The sequence below is a fragment of the Lutjanus erythropterus genome, chromosome 14 (assembly GCF_056507025.1).
Source record: "Lutjanus erythropterus isolate fLutEry1 chromosome 14, fLutEry1.hap2, whole genome shotgun sequence".
Taxonomy (NCBI): Eukaryota; Metazoa; Chordata; class Actinopteri; order Lutjaniformes; family Lutjanidae; genus Lutjanus; species Lutjanus erythropterus.
Genome location: NC_139330.1, coordinates 5518586 through 5543351, shown reverse-complemented (window position 1 = coordinate 5543351; position 24766 = coordinate 5518586). Strand labels below are relative to the sequence as shown.

The 24766-nt window shown below is 36.9% G+C and overlaps 1 protein-coding gene across 1 annotated transcript in view; it reads left to right on the top strand.

The window, feature by feature from the left end:
• The window catches only part of eys (EGF-like photoreceptor maintenance factor), a 266834-nt gene that overhangs the window by 75369 nt on the left and 166699 nt on the right, over positions 1-24766 (top strand). The window contains exons 15-24 of the mRNA XM_084736538.1: positions 422-544; positions 2155-2268; positions 3709-3942; positions 4951-5073; positions 5176-5289; positions 10236-10349; positions 12647-12760; positions 16838-16849; positions 17934-18131; positions 22062-22183. Of these exons, the coding sequence (XP_084592664.1) occupies positions 422-544; positions 2155-2268; positions 3709-3942; positions 4951-5073; positions 5176-5289; positions 10236-10349; positions 12647-12760; positions 16838-16849; positions 17934-18131; positions 22062-22183 (1268 nt within the window). The remainder of the gene's footprint in view (positions 1-421; positions 545-2154; positions 2269-3708; positions 3943-4950; positions 5074-5175; positions 5290-10235; positions 10350-12646; positions 12761-16837; positions 16850-17933; positions 18132-22061; positions 22184-24766) is intronic.

The window sequence follows — 24766 nt, the reverse complement described above, 5'->3', positions numbered from 1 at the left end:
ATGATAGTCATTTTGTAGCGTGACCATGCGGTGGAATATATTTATGGGGGACTAAAATGTCAGAAATTGGCAGCACTCCCTTTTACTTCATGACTTTAACCTTTTATTTTTCAAAATATCAAATGTGCTGATATAACTCGCCATTCAAAAAAAATGTTAATCAAGCAGACACAGTCACAATATGACAAAATATAATTTATTTTCTCAAAAATGCAGACATTGGTGCAGCCTGCTCCCCATATTATGTGCTTGTTTACTTGTGATGGGCTTGCAGTGAAAAGTCATGTAAAATTTCACGACACCAATAAATTGCTTTAGGCTATAATTTGATACTAATTAGTATCTTTTCAACTCTGGTGTTTACTGACATTCACACACCATCTCTGATGAGATTTTTCTCCCTGTCTTTATACCTTTATAGGGTTTGGGGGGTTGAACTGTGAAATCAACTATGATGAATGTGTCCATGGATACTGCGCCAATAATTCCACATGTATTGACCTGGTTGCAGACTATGAGTGCGTCTGTCCTTCGGGCTTTACTGGTGAGTTATCTGTGTCATCATTTTCATAGTTTAGGCTTTAATGAAAATAGTGCAGATTGATGGCGCTTCAGCACCGATTACCATCAAAGTGGTGCCGTTGTCGAATGTAAGAGTTCACCAACCTCAGATTGACTACAGTTCATTTAGTGTAAGACACAGTAACACATTGTACAGTACCACTTTATTTCAGAGTGCCTGTAATACGTGGCAGTTAACAGGTAATAAACACTGAATAACATGCTTATTAACACCAGTATGGGTTAATAATGCTATGTAATGCTAATAATGGCATAATTAACATGTTTTTGTGAATTAATAAGATATTTATAAGCACAGAAACTTGTTAACAGTGTATAGACTGCCTAGGAATGTTAATAAAAGGCTTATGAGGCTCTTACAATTGTTTCTAAACATTTCAAATTATTGAGTTAAATTAACTTACTTAAACCGTTGCCAAGCTTTTGTTGTTGCTTTAATAAGATTTTTTAAAATACTTTATTATGCATTATTAGCACTTAACTATGCGGTTATTAACAGTTAACTATGCATTTTGGGGATACCTGATTTTAAGTGTGAACAGCACTTCTTAAGGGTAATAAAGCCTTTAATGCACACATATTAACAGTTAAGTCTGCATTTTTGGGGAGCAGGCTGTGAACAATGCTTATTAAGATTAATAATAAATCCTGTCTTAAAATGTCTTTCTTTGAAGAATTAATATCTGTCTATCTAAAACCAAGGCACTCTGTTCCTGAATGATACCGAGGATTATATATCAACATTAATAAATGAGTATTAAGTAATATTAGTTCAGATGTTACAGTCAATAAAGTTACAAATATATAGACACACATAGGTATCTGTGTATGTGCCCATATACAAATTAGTAAAAAAAGGAATGAGTTTCCACATGCAAGAGCATCTGGAGCAGAGGGAGCATGGTCAGGTTTATCAGGTCAGCCGTAGTTCAGCTTAAAGTAAAACTGACCATTATACTTGTGAGGTGGTGGTGGTTGGTTTCCCTGCTGCCCGTTGTCATTTTGATTGGTTGTAAATGGGGGTCTCTTTGTTGATGGGTTCTGCATGTCCTGTTGTTAAGCTCAGCAGCGGGTTTCATAACCAGTAAAGCTGGGGAGAAATTCCTTTAAGTAGAGGATTCAAAAATCTGTCATTGCCATCACTCCTGAATACAGTAATTTAAATAATCTGTCAAAATACTAGGCTGTATGTTAAACATAACACTGATCTCATCTTTTATATTTCATTATATTGTATCCATCACTCCCATATGTTTATTGAGTGTTTTTTTTCCGTATCACCACTGTAACGTGATAAGCAGGTAGAAAACTAGACTAAATCAATTATGTGTGCCTGTAACTGGGTTTAAGAAACTGTAATAGACAGTGAAAGTGCAGATATATAGCATTTATTCTGTAGTATCACCCCCACTGGTTCAATTACTAAACACAAGCATGCCTCACATCACATTAAAGGTTGCCACTCTCTGCGGTCCAACTTGTTTGTGTGAGATCGATGTGTCACTATGTGAGAGATGTATGTTTGTGTTCATTTTTATTTTGCTCAATTAACAGTCTTTATTTGCCTTTCAGGTAAAAATTGCTCCATATCTGTCTCTGCCTGTGCATCGGATGCTGAGTTCTGCAAGAATGGAGGAACCTGCACCCACAACTTGGCTGGAGAAATGTACTGTATTTGCCCTCCAGGTATGAAGTAGGCACAGTTATACAGTAGATTTATTAATGAGCTCAGTCTTTGTTAAGATACATGAAACAAGCTTGGTGTTGGGTTTTTTCCCAATAATACATAGAATCTAGAAATATAGGCACGCAATAATGTACTTATTAAAAAATAATAGTAAGTTGTATAACAGGTGCTACCCATTTTAGATCCCTAAGTGTAAAAAAGGGAGTGCAGTCTTCTTGGAACCAAATCTAGATAAAACATAATCCATGGTAGGCCAATTTAAAATCCATACAAACAAATATAATTAAGCAAGTATATCTTATATTGCCTTTGATGGTATAGTGTTGCCTGCCTGTTGTAATTGTGCTTCATCTTAAATTGAAATAATCCAGTCACAGTGAGAGGGTGCTGTGAGAGCGTCTGTCGATATAAAGAAGTGTGATATGATATGTAATAAATGATCCAGTATGTTCATGTTTTTTGTATTAATTTGAATGGCCAAGATAACTTAAAAATGTTAAGTTAGTATTTCAAAATAATTTGAAAAACTGAAAATAATGGCTCACTAAGCGGTTAGTTTCTCATCATTCTGAAATACTAACTAATTATTTCAAGAAAGCTTTTCATTATAATGACTTACAGGATCTTCTGTTTTCAGGTGGGATCAGCTTTCATAGGATACAGACATGTGAAGACAATCTGTCTGTATCTCAGTGTTAACAGAGACTCCAGTCTGCAGTGCAGTTCATACACTTCACTGATAAAGCACAGAATTGTAGAGAAACATTCGGCTTTGTGATCAAAGAAAGTATTTATATCACATCAACACTTCTGTCCATATTTGCACACAGTTTCCATCACTTGTCTGGAGCGCTCTCTCTCCTGTGAGTTAATCAGATTTTTTATTTTTTTTATAAGACTCCTTGTGTCCATGATTATTCTTCTTTTGGTGTGCCATCCCACACTTGATGCCTCATGCACAGAGCGTGATGCATGTCTATGCGGTGGCGCTGCTATTTAATCATTTTAACGACAGTGCCTCGTGTGCCTTTCTTGGTTTGTGCTACATGAATCCCTCTCTTTCACATTCAGCCCTTAATGCATGTGAAAACATATTAGTGTTGTTGATTACTGTGGTATCAGCAAAACAGCTTTCCCCTCTAAGTGAATAACATTAGAAAGCATGTGCACAAATCCACAAATTAGTTACAATTGGTAAAATAAAGACACACACACCAGTTTTTTTCTGGAGGTTGTGTACTGTTGCTGAAATCCCCTCTTGGTTTCAGTGCTTTAGGCTCTGGCTGGATAAAATATGTAAATCAGCAGGGAGCAAAAACACTGGCAATGACGGCATTATGTGAAATCACAATCTATGATGTGTGCCAGACGTGGGCAGGCAGGAGGATACTGTACACAGCGCAGCACATCAATCACTTCTTTGATCCCACCTCTTACAGGATACCATGGCAATGACTGCTCCTCATCTGTGAACCAATGTGTGTCAAATCCTTGCGACCCCGAGGGGACTCTCCTCTGTGAAGAGCTGGCAAATACTTACAGATGTGTGTGTCAACATGGGTACGCCGGGCGGCACTGCAAAACACCCATAAACCACTGTGTTGATGGCCTGTGTCAACATGGTTCAGTGTGCGTGGATCTATCAGGAGGCTTCAAGTGTTATTGTTTACCAGGTAGGTTCACCATCCAGCAGGGGCTTGTTTCAAGTGGAGGCAGTTCCTCAAATGAATCGTGTACGTAGCAGACACACTCCCAGTTTGATGCTTTCACTTGTTCAGCTTCCCTCTCTGTGGGAGTCTAATCTCTTTGGCCTTAAGCAACAACACGTAACAGCCTTATGAAATGTGTAAGTCAGGCCTCAGTTCATCAGGTTGTGAGCTGACTTCAAAGCAGTGTTGGTGGTGGGAATTCCTGTTTTCCCACTTAAGATCCGAAAGTCTTTGGTATTTTACAAGTTTACAACCAAAAGGACATTCTGTCATAAAGCTTTACTCATTTAACTCAACATTTGAATATGTCCAGAGTAGTAATTAGATTGTATCAGTTAAAAAAGGAAATTGACTTAAGTCACTTTTAAAACCATCATTCCAAAAAAGTTAGGAAACTGTGCTTCATGTAAATAAAAACAGAATGCAAGTATTTGCAAACTCTTTTTGACTGATATACAGTGCAAAAACAAGATATATATGGTTCTAACTAATAAACTTTTCACTGTTCTTTGTAAATATACACATCCCAACTTTTTGCATTACATTTCATTGCTGTAATTCACAGGCAATGATTAAGTACAATAATTAATATAAACTATAGATAATAATTAAATGAATAATCAGTAACTGCCTAATTACATAGTAAATATATGCCAAATAGTGTACATGTTCAAATGTCGTATTTAACCAATTCCAAAAAAGTTTTGATACTGCGTAAAATAAAAATCGAATGCAATGATCTGCAAATCATTTTTGACATATATTCATCTTTGAAAGTGTTGCCAATAAACACAGTTTGTTTGTCAGTAAGTAATCAAATGGTTGTTATTTTGCTGTGCAATAATAATTATAGAGGACTAACACCATGATTATTATTAGAGATCTTTACTAGGCAGCGTTATAAAACATCCTTCAGCCATAAGTCCTCTGAAGCAGATCAGTTCTATAGAACATCTTATCCCGTCTCTGCAGGTTTAACAGGTCGGTTTTGTGAGATAAACATTGATGATTGTGAAGCGCAGCCGTGTGGAGTTCTGAGTATCTGTAAAGACGCTCTCGCTGGCTACAGCTGCTTTTGTGCACCAGGATTTATTGGTAAGTGACAGCTATCCTGAAGTTATTATTTGTGAGTTAAAGTGGTATTTTATTCGCTGAAGTGATGTGTCAACATTTTGTACGCCTTTTATACTTTCTCAGGAAATAACTGTGAGATTGAGGTGAATGAATGTCTAAGCCAGCCTTGTCGAAATGGAGGCTCCTGCATCGATGAGCTCAACTCCTTCAGCTGCCAGTGTCCTCTTGGAATCACAGGTATTTTATACACTTCTTACCATCACTGTTTTTTATAGTGTACATGAGGTAACCTTTATTGTGATCATACAGTCATACAGAGTACAACTATACAGTCAGATTTATTATCTGCATTTAACCTGCCCTGGTATCAGGAGCAGTTCCAAGGAGGAGCAGCTCCAGTTCTGACCACCTTAGTATTCGTTTATGTTTTTGATGGTGAGGAAAATCGGAGCACTCTGACGAAACCCACACAGGCACAAGGAGAACATGCAAACTCCACACAGAAATGCCGGGTCTGCATCAAGATCTGAACCTACGACCTTCTTGTGAAATCAAAGTGCTAACTACTACGCCACCATGTCCCAAATCAGACAAGGTATAGATATAAGCACTAAAAATGGTTAAGAACCTAGTTATCAGTGCTAAAAATATTTAAGACCCTGGATATAGCACTAAAAATAGTTAAGAACCCAGATATCAACGTATAAATGGACAAGAACCCACATATAAGTGCTTTAAGTGGTTAAAGCCCTAGATATAACACTAAAAATGGTTAAGAACCCAGATATCAATGCTAAAAATTAATAACAACAGTGTTGTCTCATCTTAATCAGACTTTAACAAGAACTTCAAATTTATCAATACTGGACCTGTGGGTGCCTCAATCCTCAGCATGGATCTGAATGAGTAACTGGGGTTAATTAATACTCTTGAAGACTGGTAATGAGTTTAATTTCTCCTAAAGTTAAGTTATTAACAGTTATAAAATAAGTGCTAATAAATTCTATAAAGCAATTGCTCTTTAGCCTGCCACAATAAAAACTTTTATCTTTTATGAATTTGTAATTTTACAGTGAAATCTTTCTAAGAGACATAATTCTAATGTAATGGCAACAAGATGGCGATGATGATTTTTAAGTACATTTAGTTGTATTTGTGTTCTCTTGTCTGTTAACTTCCGGCAGCCAGTCAGCCAAGTTGTGTTCAGCATCTTTTACAATCTGCTTGGCTGAATGTTACTGTCATGTTAATGTCACTTTCTGTTTCCATGCCAATCAAATGCTGTACAGAGGTATCATATAATGTCATGTAACAGGACAAACACAACCTCTTGCTCACGCTCAACATAACTGCTAAATGTGCTGACAAACTGTTAGCTTCAGTCTAATCTGGCATAGATCAGCCTTTTTTTGTGCACATGCTTGGCTGTATGCTGAAGGATTTCTGTGATTCAAAATTCTTGAAAAACTTTGAAATACTTTTATGGCTCCACGCCAGCGACAGCCTTGGCCAAAGGCATTATGTTTTCAGGTCATCACATTCTTGTGGTATCTCAAGAACACCTTGAGGGAATTTCTTTAAACTTCTTTCAAATGACCAGTTGGACTCGAGGATGAACTGATTAAGTTTTGGTGGTCAAAGGTCACAGTTTTTGTGCATAACTCAATATTTCATATGCTAATTATGACAAAATTATACATAAATATGTAATAGGATAGAATGAGGCGATGATAACATTTTATTACTCTTACATTACTCCTCTGTAAAAATTGAAGACAGCATGTTCCCCTCTGGAAATTATTCACTGGAATCATGCATGTATTTTGCCAAAAAATACACTTAATACCTTTTATTAAATTCCTTCAAAGTTACAGGTCAATATAGTGGTACATTCCATATTAAATTCCTTCAGAGTCTTCAACATAGAGATTATATGAGTCTGGACAGACATGGATGTAAACTGTGACTTGACTGGATGGTGGAGACAAACAACTGTGAGGCAGTAATTCTATTTTTGACTGCTCTGTTTTATACGACAACTGACAGCTGACTTCTCGCTCCTCTTAACGGGCCACTGAGAGCTGCAAGCGATCAACAACTGCTTCAGTTTTAAATCTAGTTTTAGCTTGGGACAGTGTATGTGGAGGTCATGTTAATGTTGGTGGAATTTTACAAATCTCAGCTGGTTGCTCTGGCAGTTGTGGTGGCATTGCAGTAGGTGCTTCACCATCTGTTGCCTGGTGGGGATGTGCACTCTACTGAGTGAATTATTCTTGTTAAACCGTGTGATCAGTTTGATTTGGGACACAGATGACTCTGGTCAGGTTTTATGAAAATCAAAGAGGTAAAAGCTCCGTCCACAGCTGAACTAAGGGGAATGATATTGAAGTACACTTTCTTTTTCTCCTTGTCAGAGCTCCTCCACTTCTCTGTAAACTACAGGTGGTGCTATAAATGCGCTGTAGGAATAGAAAGGCACACTAAACTCTGGCTGTCAGTCTGCAGGATTTACAGCAACAAACAATTTTTGATTGCATTCCATTCAACCTTGATGCTTCTCAATAATGGAAACATTTTATTGAAGTACATTTACCGAGGAGGCACAGAAATCCCATCAGGGCAATATTTTTTATGTGAAGAGGGAAATGGCTGCCTCTGCTCATAATGTGTGGCAAGTGGTGTGCTTAATCGTGCAGGTATCTTACATTAAACACACATTTTCTTCTGTAAATGCTGTAGTTAAATTCATAAATTCTTACATGCATGAAACAGTTGGTATTGGAGAAAAAAAACTTTTGTGAGCCTAGCATCTAAAAAAATAGAATATATAGACTATACAGTAGTAGTTTGTTTCAGTATGTCAGTGAATCTGTTTATTTTATTGTGATTTATATTGTTAAAGTAGAATTTTCTGATGCTTATTCTTTCATCAACAAAACTAGCGCACAAACCATCACGACCAGACATTTCTAGAGTCATTTATATCCAAAAAAGGGTTTATTCCCATAGGAGCATGAATAGGTTCAGCAAACTGCATGGAATTACCAGCCTGATGGTGGCACTAGATTAAAAGGGTCACAAACATGCTTTTGGAGTAACGGATTACTGTATTTGATTACAGTTACAGAAAAAAAGACCTAATCAGATTACAGGTGCATTTAGGAAAAATGGGGATTATTAGCAAGACTGAAATAGCAAAAAATAAAGAATGATATACTACCATGCACAGTGCGCACACCTTACAACACTTGGTCTTGAGTGAAAACCAGCTGTGGCCTCTAATAAAAACCAAAAAATACTTTCACTGGTAGAAATCTCACCTTTAAGTTAGTAAGGAGAAACAAGACCACAGCACAGTGACAGCTCTGCCTTTTGCTGTCAAAATACTGTCATCATCCAAGAGCTTGACAACTAATCTAAATAAATATTTACAGGCAAGACCAACCACAACGTTACCTACACAGACCAACCGCTAAAATTAGCTACACAGAAATCAGGTTTGCTGGCTAACCTGCCAATATTACTGCTTCAACGGTGTGTGTGTGGGGAAAAACACAAGCCTCAGAATAAGTTTGTCAGTTTGCTTGAAGTCTGGGTGTGAATGTGAAAAGCATATTGTACGAAGGACATTTAAATGTGCACTGATATTAATCAAAACATGCATTTACACGTAGCAAAAGAAGGAACAGCAAAACAAACAATTAATAAAGGCACTTGGTGGCATATGAGTTCATTCGTGGCGCTCTGTCATCGGGTGGTGAGTTCTGTCGTGGTTCGATCCTGCTCGTTGCTGGTACGTGGCGTGGAGGGTGGTGGGTAGTGGAGGGGACCGTGTCCCCTCCCAGATTTTGGGGGTGGGAGTAGCTCAGTCTGTAAGGACTTGGCTTGGGAACCAAAGGGTCACCACCAGTACAAAGTTGTCTGTTTGACCTTCCAAAAATGGAAGTTTATTCCTCTTTGATCAGAAAGTTCAGTGGTCATGATGTTGGAACTAAAGGAAAGTCATGGAGCAATAATCATCTTCTCAGACCCATGAATGTCCTGGACTTGTGATTAATTCTTAATGCTAATAGTGCAAAACCATGTTAAAATAAAATGTAATTTGGTTCATATTGAAGGTTAAAGTTATGAAGTTAATGTGTTCCTTGTCAGCTGCTAAGAATAGACTGAGACAAATAATGATGTGTTTACATACGGTACGTTAGTGAGCAAACCTGGTTTAATAGTTTTGCTGAAGGTTTGTTGTCAGTAATGAGCAGATTTCTGAAAAAAATCTTTGCATGTCTCCATAGAGTTTCTGAGAGATCAAAATATTTTTAGCTGAACTGAGTTTCAATATGTACAACATCTCCAAGAGAAGCTGACTGTGTGAGCACTTAACTGGTGCTAACCTTGAGGCCACATGGCGATTAGGTTATACAACAACAAGGTCTATCCTGTATGGTGTTACAAGAGCAGCACAAACAGTACACTGTTCCATGGGATGTTGCTGTAATTCAAAGACCTCTATTCATTTTAGCATTTCACACTATATAACAGCCTCCCCCAAAGCTTACAGAGACTGTAAATGTGTAAAACAGTCATGCCAAGAAATCATCTTGTGGTTTAGTTTGTGTTCAGCTGCTCTGCTTTATATTTTCAGAGAAACTGAACAAGGAGGAAAACACCAAGAGAATAATATATATTTTTTATTACATGAACAGTTCTTTATGTCTTGTACAATATAAAAAAAAAAAAAAAAAAAAAAATCGGCATCATGTTATAAAGTAACAGAGAAATTATCTCTTTATGTTGTTTATTTAGAGGAAATGTATTTAGCTGTTAAAACTTTGCCATCAGAATTTAAAGCCTCATTTGTTGAATATTCAAAACAAAATGTCAGTGTCAAATGAATTTTGCTAGCATAACAGTAAAAATTTGTTTATTCCATGTGAAATATTTGGCTGTGTTAATTTTTGTGACAACTGTCTTAATATACTGCAACCAAGGGATTCAAAATGTCACCAGTCATTGAATTTCAAATTCTGCATGAAGGGGCTTTAAGTCAAATGCAACATATATTTTATTAAGTTGAGGGAAAGTGGAAAACTGAGCGTGACTCATAAACGTTTATAAATTAAAGCTGCAGTGTGGTACTTTTTGTACATTGTGACCACTGACTCTTAAATGTCGTGTCTTCACAGGGGACTTCTGTGAGGTCAACATAGATGAGTGCTCATCTTCGCCCTGCCTACACAACGCCACATGTGTTGACCTTGTTCATGGTTATGGATGTGTGTGTATGCCTGGCTTTACAGGTGAGTGAATGCACTCAGGTGAGGAGTGCTTTCATACATTTTCACACAAATGAAAGGTACAGTACAGTATACAGGAAATAAATTGCACGTTGCTTACAATAGATATGGACCCATCCTATACATATTAGAACATACGGAGATATTCAGCACCCATGTATTGTAGTCCAAAAACACCACAAGGCATGGTACTAAAAATGAATCAACAGTTGTCGGAGGTACAGCAGTGCTTTGAGCTAAATGTTAACATGAGCATGCTAACATGCAACAATGCTAACATGGTGATGTTTAGCAGCTGTATTTATCTTGGTGAGGATTTTAGTTTAGTGTGTTTAGTTTTAGTTGTGCAAAATATAAATAAAAACAGAATGCAATGATTGCAGTTTTGCAAATATACACTAATTCTGAATTTTTCGAAATGGTTGGAACAGCATCAGCAAGACTGTGAAAGTTATGAAATGCTCAAAATACATCTGTTTAGAACAGTCAGAAGGTAAAGACAATGATTGGTAAAAGATGACAGTATCATGTCGACAATACATAATATCATTAAAAGATTCAGAAAGTCTGGAGAAATCGCTGCATGTAACGGGCAAGGCTGAAAAACAACATGCCTGAATGCCTGTGACCTTTGACCTCTCAGGCTGCACTGCATTAACAACCCACATACTTGTATAAAGGACACTACATGGGCTCAGGAACACTTTGGAAAACCGTTGTCAGTAAACACAGTTTGTTGCTGCATCTACAAATGCAAGTTAAGACTCTACCATGCAAAGAGGAAGACAAATCAACAACATCCAGAAACGCTGCAGACAATAACTTGTCTTTGTGCTGTATTCAGTCAAAAAACAGGCCAAAAAGTTTTTGCAAATCATTTCATTTTGTTTTACTTACATTTTACACAACAACCAAGCTTTTTTGTAATTGGGATTGGTATTTTAGAAAATGTTTTCTTTGCTTGTGTTTTGTTGTGTGTGACAAATTAAAACAACACACTCAGACAATCACATCTTCAGTCATAAATTATGCATTGATGTTAAAACGGGTAGGTTTTGTGTGAAGTGAAGTCAGCAGCCATCAGCAGCTCCTCATTTTGAAGTCTTGCATAATTATTTCTAATTTATTATTTGATTATATTTCCCTACATGTGGTGCTGTGGTGCCAATCATTAAAAGTACAAAGATGAATAATGAATAATGACTGTAGATTAAAACTAAGATGATGTCTTTCTACCTGGAAAGATCAAACACAGTCACGGTTTACTAACAATTGCTAATAATTCCCACGGAGCAGGATTCACAGTGCATTACCAGCAATACAACTGGTTGAAAACCTTTTTTTATCCCATTGAATAATATGTTGGAGAAAACTTTCTTGAATGCTCAGACATTATTTCTGAAATGGAGGTCTTGCTGTGAGGATACTCTTTGCTGTTTCGTTCCTTGTTGTAGCACCATAGGGAATCCTCTCAGGTTTTATAGCTGCATTCAGCACCACAGTGCAGCTTTCCCATCATCTGTATAAGTTCCTTATAATAGCATTACAAACACATTTATTGAGTTTAACTAACTCACGTATTACATTTTTTGTTGTGGCTTTATTGAGATTTTATTACATTATTATGCATTTATTAGCAGTTGACATGCTTTCTGTTTCCTTCTGGAAAGTTGGTCTGTATGGTTTACAGTAACTGGATAAAATAAATAGAAATGTACAAAAATGCACATGGAGAACATTTCACTTTAGATCAGGTATCCCCAAAATGCATAGTTAGCTGAATGCATAATAAAGTATGGAGAAATCTTAATAAAGCGACAACAAAAGCTACGTAAAGGTTTAACAATGACATAATAGGTAAGTTATTTAGACTCAATGTGTTTGTAAACAGTTATAGGAAACTCATAAGGCTTTTATTAACATTCTTACGCATTCTATAATCTGCTAACAAGTTTCTTATTAGTGCTTATCAGCGTCTTATAATCTAAAATTAAATGTTTCTTATACTGTTGACACTTGCATAGTCTTGTTTACGCATATTAATGTTAATAAGCATCTTTTAAAGAACTTACTGTTGATTAACTAATGCTTATTATAGGCACCTAAATTCAAAGTGTCACCCATTTAACATATACACCAATGAAAGGTTGTGGTTGTTCTGACATGATGTTAACCAGCTCATAGGACGACATACAGCACCTCCAGTGATGTGTTTAAACTGTTTTAAAGCTGCCAAACTTTATGTCAGTGACCGTTCGACATATAACATATTTATCAATCTGTGCTCTTCTCTGTCAAAGGTACAAAGTGCGAAGTTGACATTGATGAGTGTGCTTCATCTCCCTGCAAGAATGGAGCCACTTGCATTGACCAGCCTGGTAATTACTTCTGCCAATGTGTGGCTCCATTTAAAGGTAATGAGCACTGAGGGAATGGGGACAAAAAGCAAAGTTAATTAACTTCACATACTATTATTTTCACCTGTCTGAACTTGCTTCACATGTCTCAACAAAATGAGTACATCTTCATTTGCTACCTGTGATTAAATAAAGAAACTTGAGTAATTAGTGAGATGTAAGTTATGGTAGAGGCTCCTGCCACACAAGTGACAGCCTCCATCATTTAGTGAGAGGAGAGAGCTGCTGCAGCATCACTGTATGGCATTAACATTGCATGTCAACGGGGAAAGATGCTGATGGGTGATTTGAGGTAACGGGGGATTTTACTAACAGTGAAAAAGATTCAGGCTCACATTTTCTTTTCTAATTTTACAAGAGAGGAGGAGACGGAAGGGAGCTGAGAATGGATTTAATGAACACGCACAGTTTGTAACCAAAACATGAATCTAGTTTTCATAATGGCATTTTATAATGGCCATCGCTAAAGTTACAATGTGCTGTTTTTCATAATTAAATGCTGGTCTTATCACAATTTTATGTATTAAATTCAGTGTGTTTGTATGCAGTAATGATAGCATGTTACATTGTGCATTATTCAGTTATCTTTAATTATATTTTACAGCAAAAAATGACCAGAACATAATACATAAATTGAAATAATACATTTATACATTATGTATAAATAAAATGGCAAGTTATCCATATTTAACACGATAGGAATGTATTATTTTACTTGAGCAAATATTGAATTAGCATGTAATCAGTTGTTATTGTAGCTCTACAGTGGACAGTAGGGCTCCCCACAGATGTCAAGATTCAAATCACCAGTCAGAGACCCTTCAGTCGAGTGAGATCCTTCAAGTTTTTTTCAAGCGGTCGTGTTTTTTTCCTTTGTCAGTCAGTGTGAATTTCAGTTACAGTTACCAAATAGCACAGGAGAACATTTCAGTGAGGAAATATGAATAAAGGAGACCATAGATGTAGCTTATTAAAAGAATCCATGTGATATCAGGTGCTGGTGGTTAACTGATGGGAAAAGGTGAAACAAGTGGTTGGTTAACAAGTTTCAGCTCTTGAATTTTTAGCTGCACTGCCATACATCACACTTGCCAACCCCACTGATTTTCCCATCACTTCTCCAATTTCTCTTTAAATTCTGACAAGTTTTCACACATTTTTTTTTCTTCTTTTTCATTAGCACAATCTGTTTCTTTTTCTCTTTTTGATTGGGGCTTTCATGCCTTTATTGACAGAACAGCTGAAGATCTGACAGGAAGGAGAGGGCGAGGTTGAGGGGTGGGGGGGGTGACATACAGGCGGGAGTTGAACCCACAGCCGATGCAAAGGACTAACAGCCTCAGTACATGGTGTACTTGCTCTGCCAACTGAGCTACCTGGCCACCATCACAACCTGTTCACAACTCTGCACAACATGTATAAGCCCTATATGACTCTAAAAGTCTCCTGTTTCCATTCAGACAGTCGTCCAGCTGCCCCAAACCAGACATCCTAAGAAGAATTCCTCTTTATTAAGGAACACTCTAGTTCAAGGAAAGGTGCATGCATTTTGTTAAATCTGCTGTGACAATTTTCTTTTAGCGGCAGCAGCAAAAATTTAATGAATGAAAGAAAACTGATACATAACAGTTTATCAGAGATGTATGCAAGTTTATACCAGAGAGGCGACCTATTTTTTTCTTGAGAATTAAGAAGTAAAATTAAAATCCTTCAACATAAAAATGCTGTTGCAGTGTACTTTATTATTCGTTTTTTAAAAGTCACCGGAATGCAAGAAAGAAGTCTCTGAAATCCTACTTACTTTTTAGGTCAGAAGGTTGGAGCGATGCTACAGCATGACAGTTTGTAAACAAACCAAGTCTGCAGTGTGCTGATTTTATACCTGAACTACAGGAGGATGCACACTTATACTTTCTCTGACTGTGTGAAAATCTGATGTTTTCATGTCACAGATAAGAAAGAAAGACATTAACACATGAGTCTCAGGCTAATATAGGAATTTATTGTGGCGCACTGAACTGAAAAACAAAATGAATGGATTGTTGAATATTCACTTTGTACAACTAAATCTGATTCAAATGAAAGGCTTCTTAGTTGGGGACAGCCCTGGTAAACTGGTGAAAAGAATATTTAGGATTTAGCTGGTTCTACACCACTTTACCTGCATGAAGAAATATCAAAAACATCTTTGTGTCCCTTTAGCAGTAATGCCTGCAATTTTCTGATATGATTTACAGCAACACACAAGCTGTTGGCCATTAGTAGAGATCCACTTTTGACTCTGCATGTTGGAGTAGAGACTCTACCGCAATGTCAAAATTCTTTTAGTGGTGTTTCACAGGAGCACAAAAGGCTCCATCATTAATAAATGTGAAAAACATCCATCCAGCCAGTCTCTTCATAGACACACTCATCCTAACAAACCGAAAAAGCAGTCGAGAAGGACCCTGGTCAAAACCCAAGGACCACTCTGACAGATCTAATGAGCTCATTGGCTGTGGGATCTTCCTGGAAGGACAACAGTCAGGGCAGCACTTCACAAATCTAGGCTTTACAGCGGAGTGGCTAGGAGGAAATGACTCCTGAAAAAGGCACATGGAATTTACAAAAAGGCACTTCAAAGACACACTGACGGCGTTAGGAGAAAGATTCAGCGCTCTGATGAAAATGAAAATGGAAGCCTTCAGCTATAATTCAAAGGACTATAGAAAATCCGGCAGAAATGAGACACATTTGATTACCCATATAACACCAGTCCTGCTATAAAGATTGGTAGTGGCCATAGTCGAACGTTAAATTCAACCAAACACAAGTAGTGAGAGAGAATCTGCCTCGGAGTGACCCATATGAGTCAGTTACTATTTGTTTTATTTTATTTATTCAAAATTATTAAAGCAAAAGAGAACAGTGTGTAATTTATATGCATGATAAACAACCATGTGTGTGCCATACATTGATAAAACAGCCTCAGATTGTGTCTCAATCTGCACAAATCAGTTTGTGGATGATGTTTTCAGCCGCTGTGTCGATGCTAAGAAAAAGCCCTGGTTTTGTACCAGATTGTTGTTAGACTCAATCAGCACCTCATTCATCTTCTTTGCTGGAGATCACACATCTGAGATGGAAAAGTGTGTCCAAAGCAAATGGAAATTCCTTGTCTTCTGTGATTTAATAAACAAGCCCATTTCCACTTTTTCTCAAAGTCTGTATACACGTTGCATGCATGGTGTCTCCACATGGTGGCTAGCCAGAGCAATGTGAATACTTAAGAAAGGGTCCTCTTGACAGTGGAAAAGTTTCTGGAGTTTGTGAGAGATGCTGGAACTCAAAGCCACTGAAAGCTGCAAACAAATGTAGAATTGATTGTTGATCCTGATATCAAAATATTAAATCACGCCCGTCTTATACGATGCCTATTGCCTGGTCATCAGTAGTTGGACTATGAAACTATCCATAAAAGTCTGCACCATCGTTACTGCACACTGACGGAAAAGCTCTTATATAATGTTGCAATATTAAAGTACCAAACTTCAGCCAGATTTCTATGTAATAAGCTGACAGGCAAAATTCTGAACTTGTCGGGTTCTCACATTACTTATGGTGCTACTTCATCCTGTTGGTTCAGCCAAAAGCAATGTTGTGCCATATTTATAATTTGATTAAAGGAGAATTCTCTAATGTATTTACTGTAATAAATCATAAAATTATGACAATATGTCATCAGAGATCAAGGAAACATGCCAAGTTGTAATACTCACTAATCTGACATCAGTGCTGTAGCCACGGTTTCCTCCTTTGAAATTTCTACTCAAGGTCGGACCAACTGTTTTTGTTTGCCCATTTCACTTTAATTACAGTTCAAAATAATGCTGAATAAGTTGGTGTCTGTTTATGAGTCATAATCGCTATGTATTGTTCCTTTAAAGTATGCAGAACCCTTTTGAATTCAGCAAATAATCAACAGATTTCACCAAGATTTTTTTTATGATAGTTACTGCAGCAATGTCTTTCAATAGTCCTAATAATTCTTTTATTAACATAACATTTTTCTTTCTTTCTGTGACTGTTTCACAGAAATTATCAGAGGTAGGACACATAACCATGGTGCTGTGTCTAGTTTCGCACTATTATTTCAATTTACACATTTCACATGCTTTGCCTGGCCTGATTGATGTTCTGCACTAGCTTTGTGAAGATAATTTGTACATCTATGTGCGCTTTACTTCTTTCCCTTTGTTTGTTTTTCATTAACTGAGAGGAGTGTTTTTCTTCGCCCACTGTTTGCTTCATGCATGACCTGAATATAATGATGTCTGACAGGTTAATTTATCTGGACACTTGTAGCAGTTTGCAAAAATTAAAACACAAAAATCTTGCAAATGGTAACTTTCAGCAGTCAGCATATTAATAATTAAATTGAGTAAAGCAAAACCACAGGTATGCTTTTAACAGCTGTCTTAAATCAGCATGGAGCACGACTGATAATCAGAACTGAGGAAGGAGATGATTTATTCAGTAATTGTTTTGTCACAAACCACAAAACTTGTGTTATTTTAGGTCTTGTAATAACATCAGCCATTTCATTTCTATTATTAGGCCACTGAAATGGAGGAAATTAAACTGCAGCATCTAAACCAGCATCTAGAGTGTTTGACTATATATCTGCAAGAATAATCTGTGTCTGCAAATATTTTGGTTCATTTTGGTTATTTGTGTTTATAACTTGGGTATTTTACATTCTGTTTTAAAGAGGCAATTGGCTGCACAGGGAAAGAGGTAAAAATTGCAGGAAACACAGCTGCTGCGTCCCTGTTAGAAATCTCTATTTTGGACTTTTTTTGTGTGTGTCGCTTTCACATTAAATAGAGATGCTCATGCACTTGCTACATGTTGCTCCTTTAAATAAAATTTTAAATGAAGAAAGCGACTCCACTGCTGGAACACTTTAAAGACTTCCTGTGTGTCTTTCTGTTGGTCTGTTTATCTCTGTGTTCAATGACTCAGCTTGAAACAGCATGTAATCTACCACGAGGATGCTTTTAAGGAAACATAGAATATGGGTTTAATCATAAACATCCTCTAGTTTGCATCCCCATTGTATGTCTACACATTGTATGTCTTGTTGTGTGCTGGTCAGTCCTCCAACGTGTGTTTCTTTGCCTCACTCCAGGTCATAATTGTGAGTTCTTACCCTGTGAGGCCAGTAATCCGTGCGAGAATGGTGCAGTGTGTGTGGAGGAGTTGGATCAGGACCATTTCCCTTTGGGTTTCCGCTGTCACTGTCGCCGGGGCTTCACTGGCCCCCGCTGTGAAATCAATGTGGATGAGTGCAGCTCCAGCCCCTGTTTTCACGGCTTCTGCTATGATGGTAAGAAACAGCCCATCTTGCCAACATGCTTAATAACAGGCACTCAAGATGGAAGCAGACCTCTGCACAAACACACACACTGACACACATGTGCGGGGACTATGTCAAATTTGGTTTAGCTCACTTACGGTCAGACAGGCGGTTTTCAATTGGGTCACAGTTGCAGCTAATAAGGGTGTTATGAGAGAGGAGTCATTCCATCTGATGTGAGGATCTAGGACATTACCTGCTGGAGTCAGCCTGATGAGTTCCTTAACTTAACTGTAAAAGGAAATCAATTAAACATCGATGTTGTGTTGTAATTTGAATAATGGATGATAAATGACAAAATTAATCCAATCAAAGCTCAAGGCCCAATATTCTTTTCTTCCTGTGGCTATCATTTAAGATTTTACCCCTATGTATTCCATCTCTAGTGATACGTGATTAAAAGCTCATTTATCAAAATAATAATAATAGTCTATAAGGGTTATTTATCATCAGTTGGTCAATGACTGTATTGTGTTTTAGTTAATTTATTTTTTTTTTAAACTTAGTCTTTTATTGTTGATTTTTTCATCCATATATTTGCATGTACAACAATCCACGTTCAAGACAAAACAAAATTGTAAAATAAAAATATAAAATACATGTTTGGGAGTCGCATCACCAGCAGTTCATCTTTTGTCTTAGTGTCTTAATCTATATCGGTTGTTTCTGTCTGTTGTCTTTGTCGCTGTTTTTAGCTTTGAATAATGTCCATTTCTCCCACTTTTCTTCCATCTGTGCTTGTTGTAGTCTCAGGCGATGTGTCAATTTTTCCATTGTGTAGATTTCTTCTACAATCCCAATCCACTGGTCTTGACTGGGAGGATCTTCTTTACCCCATTTCCTCGTAATAGCTTTCTTACCTGCTATCAACAGTATTTTGATCAAATACTTATCCCTTACTCTTATAGTCTCTTTAATAAAATTAAAATTACAGAAATATAGCACCATGTAGCTCATAGGAATGTCATACTCCAAAATCTTTTGTATAGTTTTGTGTACCATTTCCCAAAAGTTCTGTACTTTATAACATTTCCTTAGTTAATTTATTTTACATTCACTGTCAAGGGCAAAAATGAAAAACGGCACAAATGTACATGAAACATTTTGTTCACAATACCTTCAATTACTGTGCATCACTTGTCAAATTAGATTTCTCTAAATGTAAAAATGTATGTGGTAGGAATGTTAATGATTATTTATTCATCAATTGACCGCCACTAAAGGCATATTATTTAATTTTTTCTTCAAAAAGGAAAACTTACATAAACACAGTCGTTTTCAATGTTCACTTATGACCCAGTAGAAGTGTGTGGTGTTGGCTTTATCTGCAGAGACATGCACTCTGCCTGTACTTTCTCATTTTTCTCATTATTTTGCTGTGCTCTGGCTGCTTTACCGACCCAAAACATCTGTATTTGACATCCTGGTATCTTTGTGGTGCGTTTAGAAACAGCTCAAACAAATCCTACTGATTCTACCTTCAAGAATTTAATCAGATAAAAATTTACTATCCGATACTGTATGTTTTGTATAATGAAACATTATGCCCTATTTGACTGTTTTGTTTGGTGGAGCCATTAATTGAATACGGACAGATCAACAACAGCAGCCATTTTGAGCCAGAGTATTATTGTTGTATTATTTTGTTTGTTTAAATTATTTGTGTTTTATGGACTAATGTTTCACACAAACTTAAACTGAGAAAAAGAAATGTATTTTTATTAATGATTAATTGATTGTAAACCTTTTTAATCGGTCAAGGAAAATGCATATAATTTGCAGCCCCAGTTTGTGCTTCAGTCAGGGTCACATTTAGAGAAGGGACTGATTTGATTCAATATCCATACTGGGGTCCGATATTGATGTTAACTGGGTCACCGATCTACATTCCTGCATTCATTCCAACCTAAATGCCACAATATCACATATATTTTGCTTATAAAAACTATGCTAAGCACCACACATTAAGAGCTAAATAGCACGAGTCACACTTACTATGCTTTAGCATACGATACAAGGGAAATGCATATCAATATGGACTTTAGATAGTCAATTAGCCTAAAGAAATATACAAGTCATCTCACTCGCTGTTTAAACAAAAAACAGTACAAACAGTACAAAAATCTAATTTAATAACTTATACCATCAAGTTCTAAGCAGACATATTGGCTGTATACGTGAATGTCACAAGCCAAAATCCTACAGAGCCCCACCATGATAGGACACCATTACATGAGTTATATTACACAAACTAAACAAACTTTTCAGATGAGAAAAATTTTACTGGATGTGCATCAACATTAACTGACACAGAGCTCTTTACCACTGCTATAATAACAATTATCCTACTACTACTACTACTAACAGTAATAATAATAATGATAGGAAGAAGAAGAAAAAGAACAAGAATAATACATTTAAATACATTTAAAAAGAGTGTTCGTATTGGTATAGTATTAGTATCGGCAGTATGAGCTTTTCACTGATAACCGTTTCTGGAAATATCACAGTTTCATGATTCGATGGTATCATGGAGAACAGTACAATATTACACACATTATTTTGATCAGTTACAATGACCCTTAAAAGAATAAAAACAAAATGTTTTTTTTGATTGAGCAAACGCTTTTTTATAATTTCACAAAATATTATGTCCTGGCAGACATAAAACGTGAAACCATTTTTGCTGTTATGAGCTAACTCTAATTCGGTAGAATTCGATGAGAGATATATATGTATACATACATGGTAATATAAATGGTCAGTTTTCATACCATGTTATAGTGTGAGCCTGGCTGTAACCTTCGCTGTGGCATCACCTTCCAGCCTTCATGACATCTCAACACATCCTGTTTGTGTTGTTTTAACTGGCTTATGCTGGAACAAAACAGTGATGGCAGTGGATCACTACCTCAGAGCGTCCTATCCTTCACTGTGCTACTGCAGACCTTGGCCAGCTGTCTTCACTAATCTTGAGTGCAGCCAGTTCACCTTAGGTTAGTGAGGCAGGCCTGTAGGACCTATTGGCCGGCGCTCGGCAGCAGCCAGCCAGCCACCAGGGAGAGCACTGCATAGCTACAGTGGCTGAGATGAGTAATGCTGCTGCCACCCAGGACCTAAAGCATTTAATGAGAGTAATAGCAGCTACACGCACCAAGACAGAGTGACAGCATAGATTACGTGGTAAATCTTTGGGATAATGAAGAATCCTGGGACCCTGACTGGGGAAGTAATAAATTCACTCCTGTAAGAACTGCAATTACCTCTGTCACAGGCAGCCTGTACACCAGTGTTGTGCCGTAGAAACAGAATGATGCATCACACTTTTACGTCATTAATAATTAAAGAGGGGAAGGAATGGATTATTAGAAGTGGGAGATTCTAACTTCTGATGGAAGAAATTGGCACATTTGTAACATCTGAATAAAGGATGGCCCTGAAATGGGCTCTCTCCCTCTGTTGCGCCTCTTTCCTCCTCATTCAGCGTGATGCAAGTGCGCCAAGAGTGTGAAAACAAATGGCCGGGCTTTCAGGCTTTCATTGAGAACGAGTGGGATAAGTACAGACGGGGGACAGCGAGAGTAGTAGGAGAAAAGAGCCCTGAATGGCCATTCCAGACAGGTTCATTTAAAGATGGTTAGAGTGTCAAACTCTGTCAGACTGATGCAGAGGGAGGGAACCTGTCACATAGATTTATCAACAACGAGTCGGACTGATACAGCACGAGGCATTAATGGTCATATCCATTAAAAAATGAAACCACAGTGGGTGATTGTGTTTTATACTCATAATCAGCACTTACCTGTGTAGACATGTAGTACATTAAGAGGATCTACAGAGAGTGGAGTGAATTATTTCATGATGCAAGGTGCTGTAACTGTCCTACTGATTTTGTTTCAGTTGTAGACGGCTTTTACTGCCTGTGCAATCCTGGTTACGCTGGGCTGAGATGTGAGCAAGACATTGATGACTGTGTCAACAGTTTGTGCAGCTCCAACTCAATATGTAAGGACCTCCATCTGGTAAGTAGACACTTTCTGTTTTTTTGTTTTGCAGTGCCCAACATCGTGTAAATCACTACAGTTTGTAGCTCATTGAAAAACACTGTAGTTTATCATAAAATATTGACAGGACCTGAATCAAATAAGACTCTGCCTACTACCTTTGATCATGCAGTTAATGTTTGAGCACATTTCTGTTACAGTAAAATATAAACAACTGTGCATTAATATGAACAGTGGCATCAGGGTTCAACAAAATGTTGTGGGGCAAGTAAATCCAGCAACTCACGAGTGGTAAAAAATAATTAACCTATTAAAATATTTTTACTATCGAGTAATCATTAACTAATTTTTCATGCAAAAATAGGAGAAAATGCTGTTCTTAGCCTCTCAGATGTAGATGTGTTTCCTGCTTTTCTTTGTTTATTATCATATTAAACTGAATAACTTTGGTTTGGGACTGACAAAATATTTAATGAGACTTTTGACTATTTTCTTACATTTTATGTAGATGTTGCAGCCCTAGATTAAATGTGACAATTAACTTTAGTCTTTGTTGTTATTTGATGATTAACTACTAATAGATAAAACAACTGACATATCTTTGAAGAGTTGTTTTTTTTTTCTTTGGCTAAGCATCAGACGCTGCAAGTAGGCGGGGGTGGAGGGAAAGAAGAATATAGTGAGAGCTGCTGCCTTTTGATTCAGTTCTTGAAATTGAAAGCTCATTTCGATTGATTTTCAATTTAATATTGAAATCCTGACACTCCTACAAATCACCAGATTCAGACACTACGGCTTCGGCAGTATCGTTTACCTCGACATTTTCAGCATGCGCTTCTTTAAATTTTACAGTAAGACTCTGTTTGTCAACTCTAAATGTCAGTGACACGTTAAGATTAATGAGTAGTAAGCAGTAAATGGAACCTGCCAAATAGTGAGCCAACATCAGTGTATGAAAACTTGTTTATAATTGTTTATATTGTTTATTAATTTTTTTAATGATTCAAGTTCTTACAACTGATTTATTTTACATTTTTGTATAATCCTTGTATAATCTGTATAGCTCATTAGCCTCCATTTCAATAGTCATAGCTAAGCTAATGTAGCAGATTTGAGATTAAAGTACAGAGGAAGGATGTTTAGGATAAACAAGACAGGTTTGTCCTGTAGCTGCTGAATTTAGGCTATAAATTGTACATGATTTTGTAAATAACTTCTACTCAGTACATTTTATTCCAAGTGTGCTGGTCCTTCTGCCCTGATGGCTGTTTCTACAGTTGCACATGCTTGGGTTTAAAGGGGCATTTTAGGACTTTCTTTTTGCACGGTGCAGCTCTACTTCTGCGGTTATTCGAGTGTTTTTTAAGCCAATAACATTGATCTGTTGCAGCTGCAAAAAGGCCTTGGGAACTGAATGCTGCTTACAAACTGTGCAATGAGTACCAGGGGCCTTTTCCCAACAGCTGCTTATTTGGTAACAGATTGCAGTAGTGAAACAGATGTGTCATATAGATAAAGTCTGTGGGTTTTGTTTTTTTTTCCATTCGACAAAGACAGATAACTTCTGCTGTGTAGTCCACACCTAATGTTTAAAATAAGCCTGTGCTCTTGAAAATGAGTGCATAATGTATGTAAGAAAGATGAGATCTCTTTAACAAAACCAGTATGTTTTGGTTTTAAGCCTGTGAGTCCCAGAGGAGCCACACAGTGAGGATTTCAGAACTGTTCAAGTGTTTGTTGTGTAAGAACATTTTTTTTTGGCATGAACACAAATAATGCCTATAAATATAATGCCTATAAGGTTTTGATATCAAAGTTCAAGCTTTCAAAATTAACTTTGAGATTTTCAAAACTAAACTTCAAGTTTCGAAAGCTTCAAATTGTGCTGGGCCATATTATCACTTACCATTCAAGTGTTTCCTCCACATTATTGTATGGCTGCACAGTTGATTGCAATATTATCAAAACTGCAGTCTGGCCAAGTGCAATATCCAAATCACAGATGCTGCATTTTTTTGATAAATGAAAAATGTGTGATAAAACAGCATTATAATTAAGTACTGTAGTGCTGCAGAGATGCACTGACCTACAAATCTTCTCCAGATGTAAGAACGTTTTTGTACACATTGCGACAAATGTCACATCATCATGAATTTTAAGTGAAAATGAAAATTGTGATGCAAAAATGATCATTCCCACTAATCATATTGCATATCATTTCCATCAAAAATAATCACAATGTGACTTTTTGTATTGTATCATGCTGTCCTACATTACAGATGATGTCATCATCATCATCATCATCGTCATCATCATCATCATCATCATCATCATCATCATCATCATCATCATCAAGTGAATTTTAATAATAAATTCTGATCAAATTTTCAACAAATCAGGCTTTCAAGAGAAATTATGATGTACAGGTGCACATATGTTCAATCTGGCTTTGTTGAATTTATATAATCATAGAGAAAATAGTAGTAACCAAAGCTACTTACTCACGTCACGTTTGTATGAAAACACATCAGCATTAGAAGCTGGCCTTGAGGCTGCTGGCTGTTCTGACAGGTGAACAAATGTCACCGCTAACATTAACTG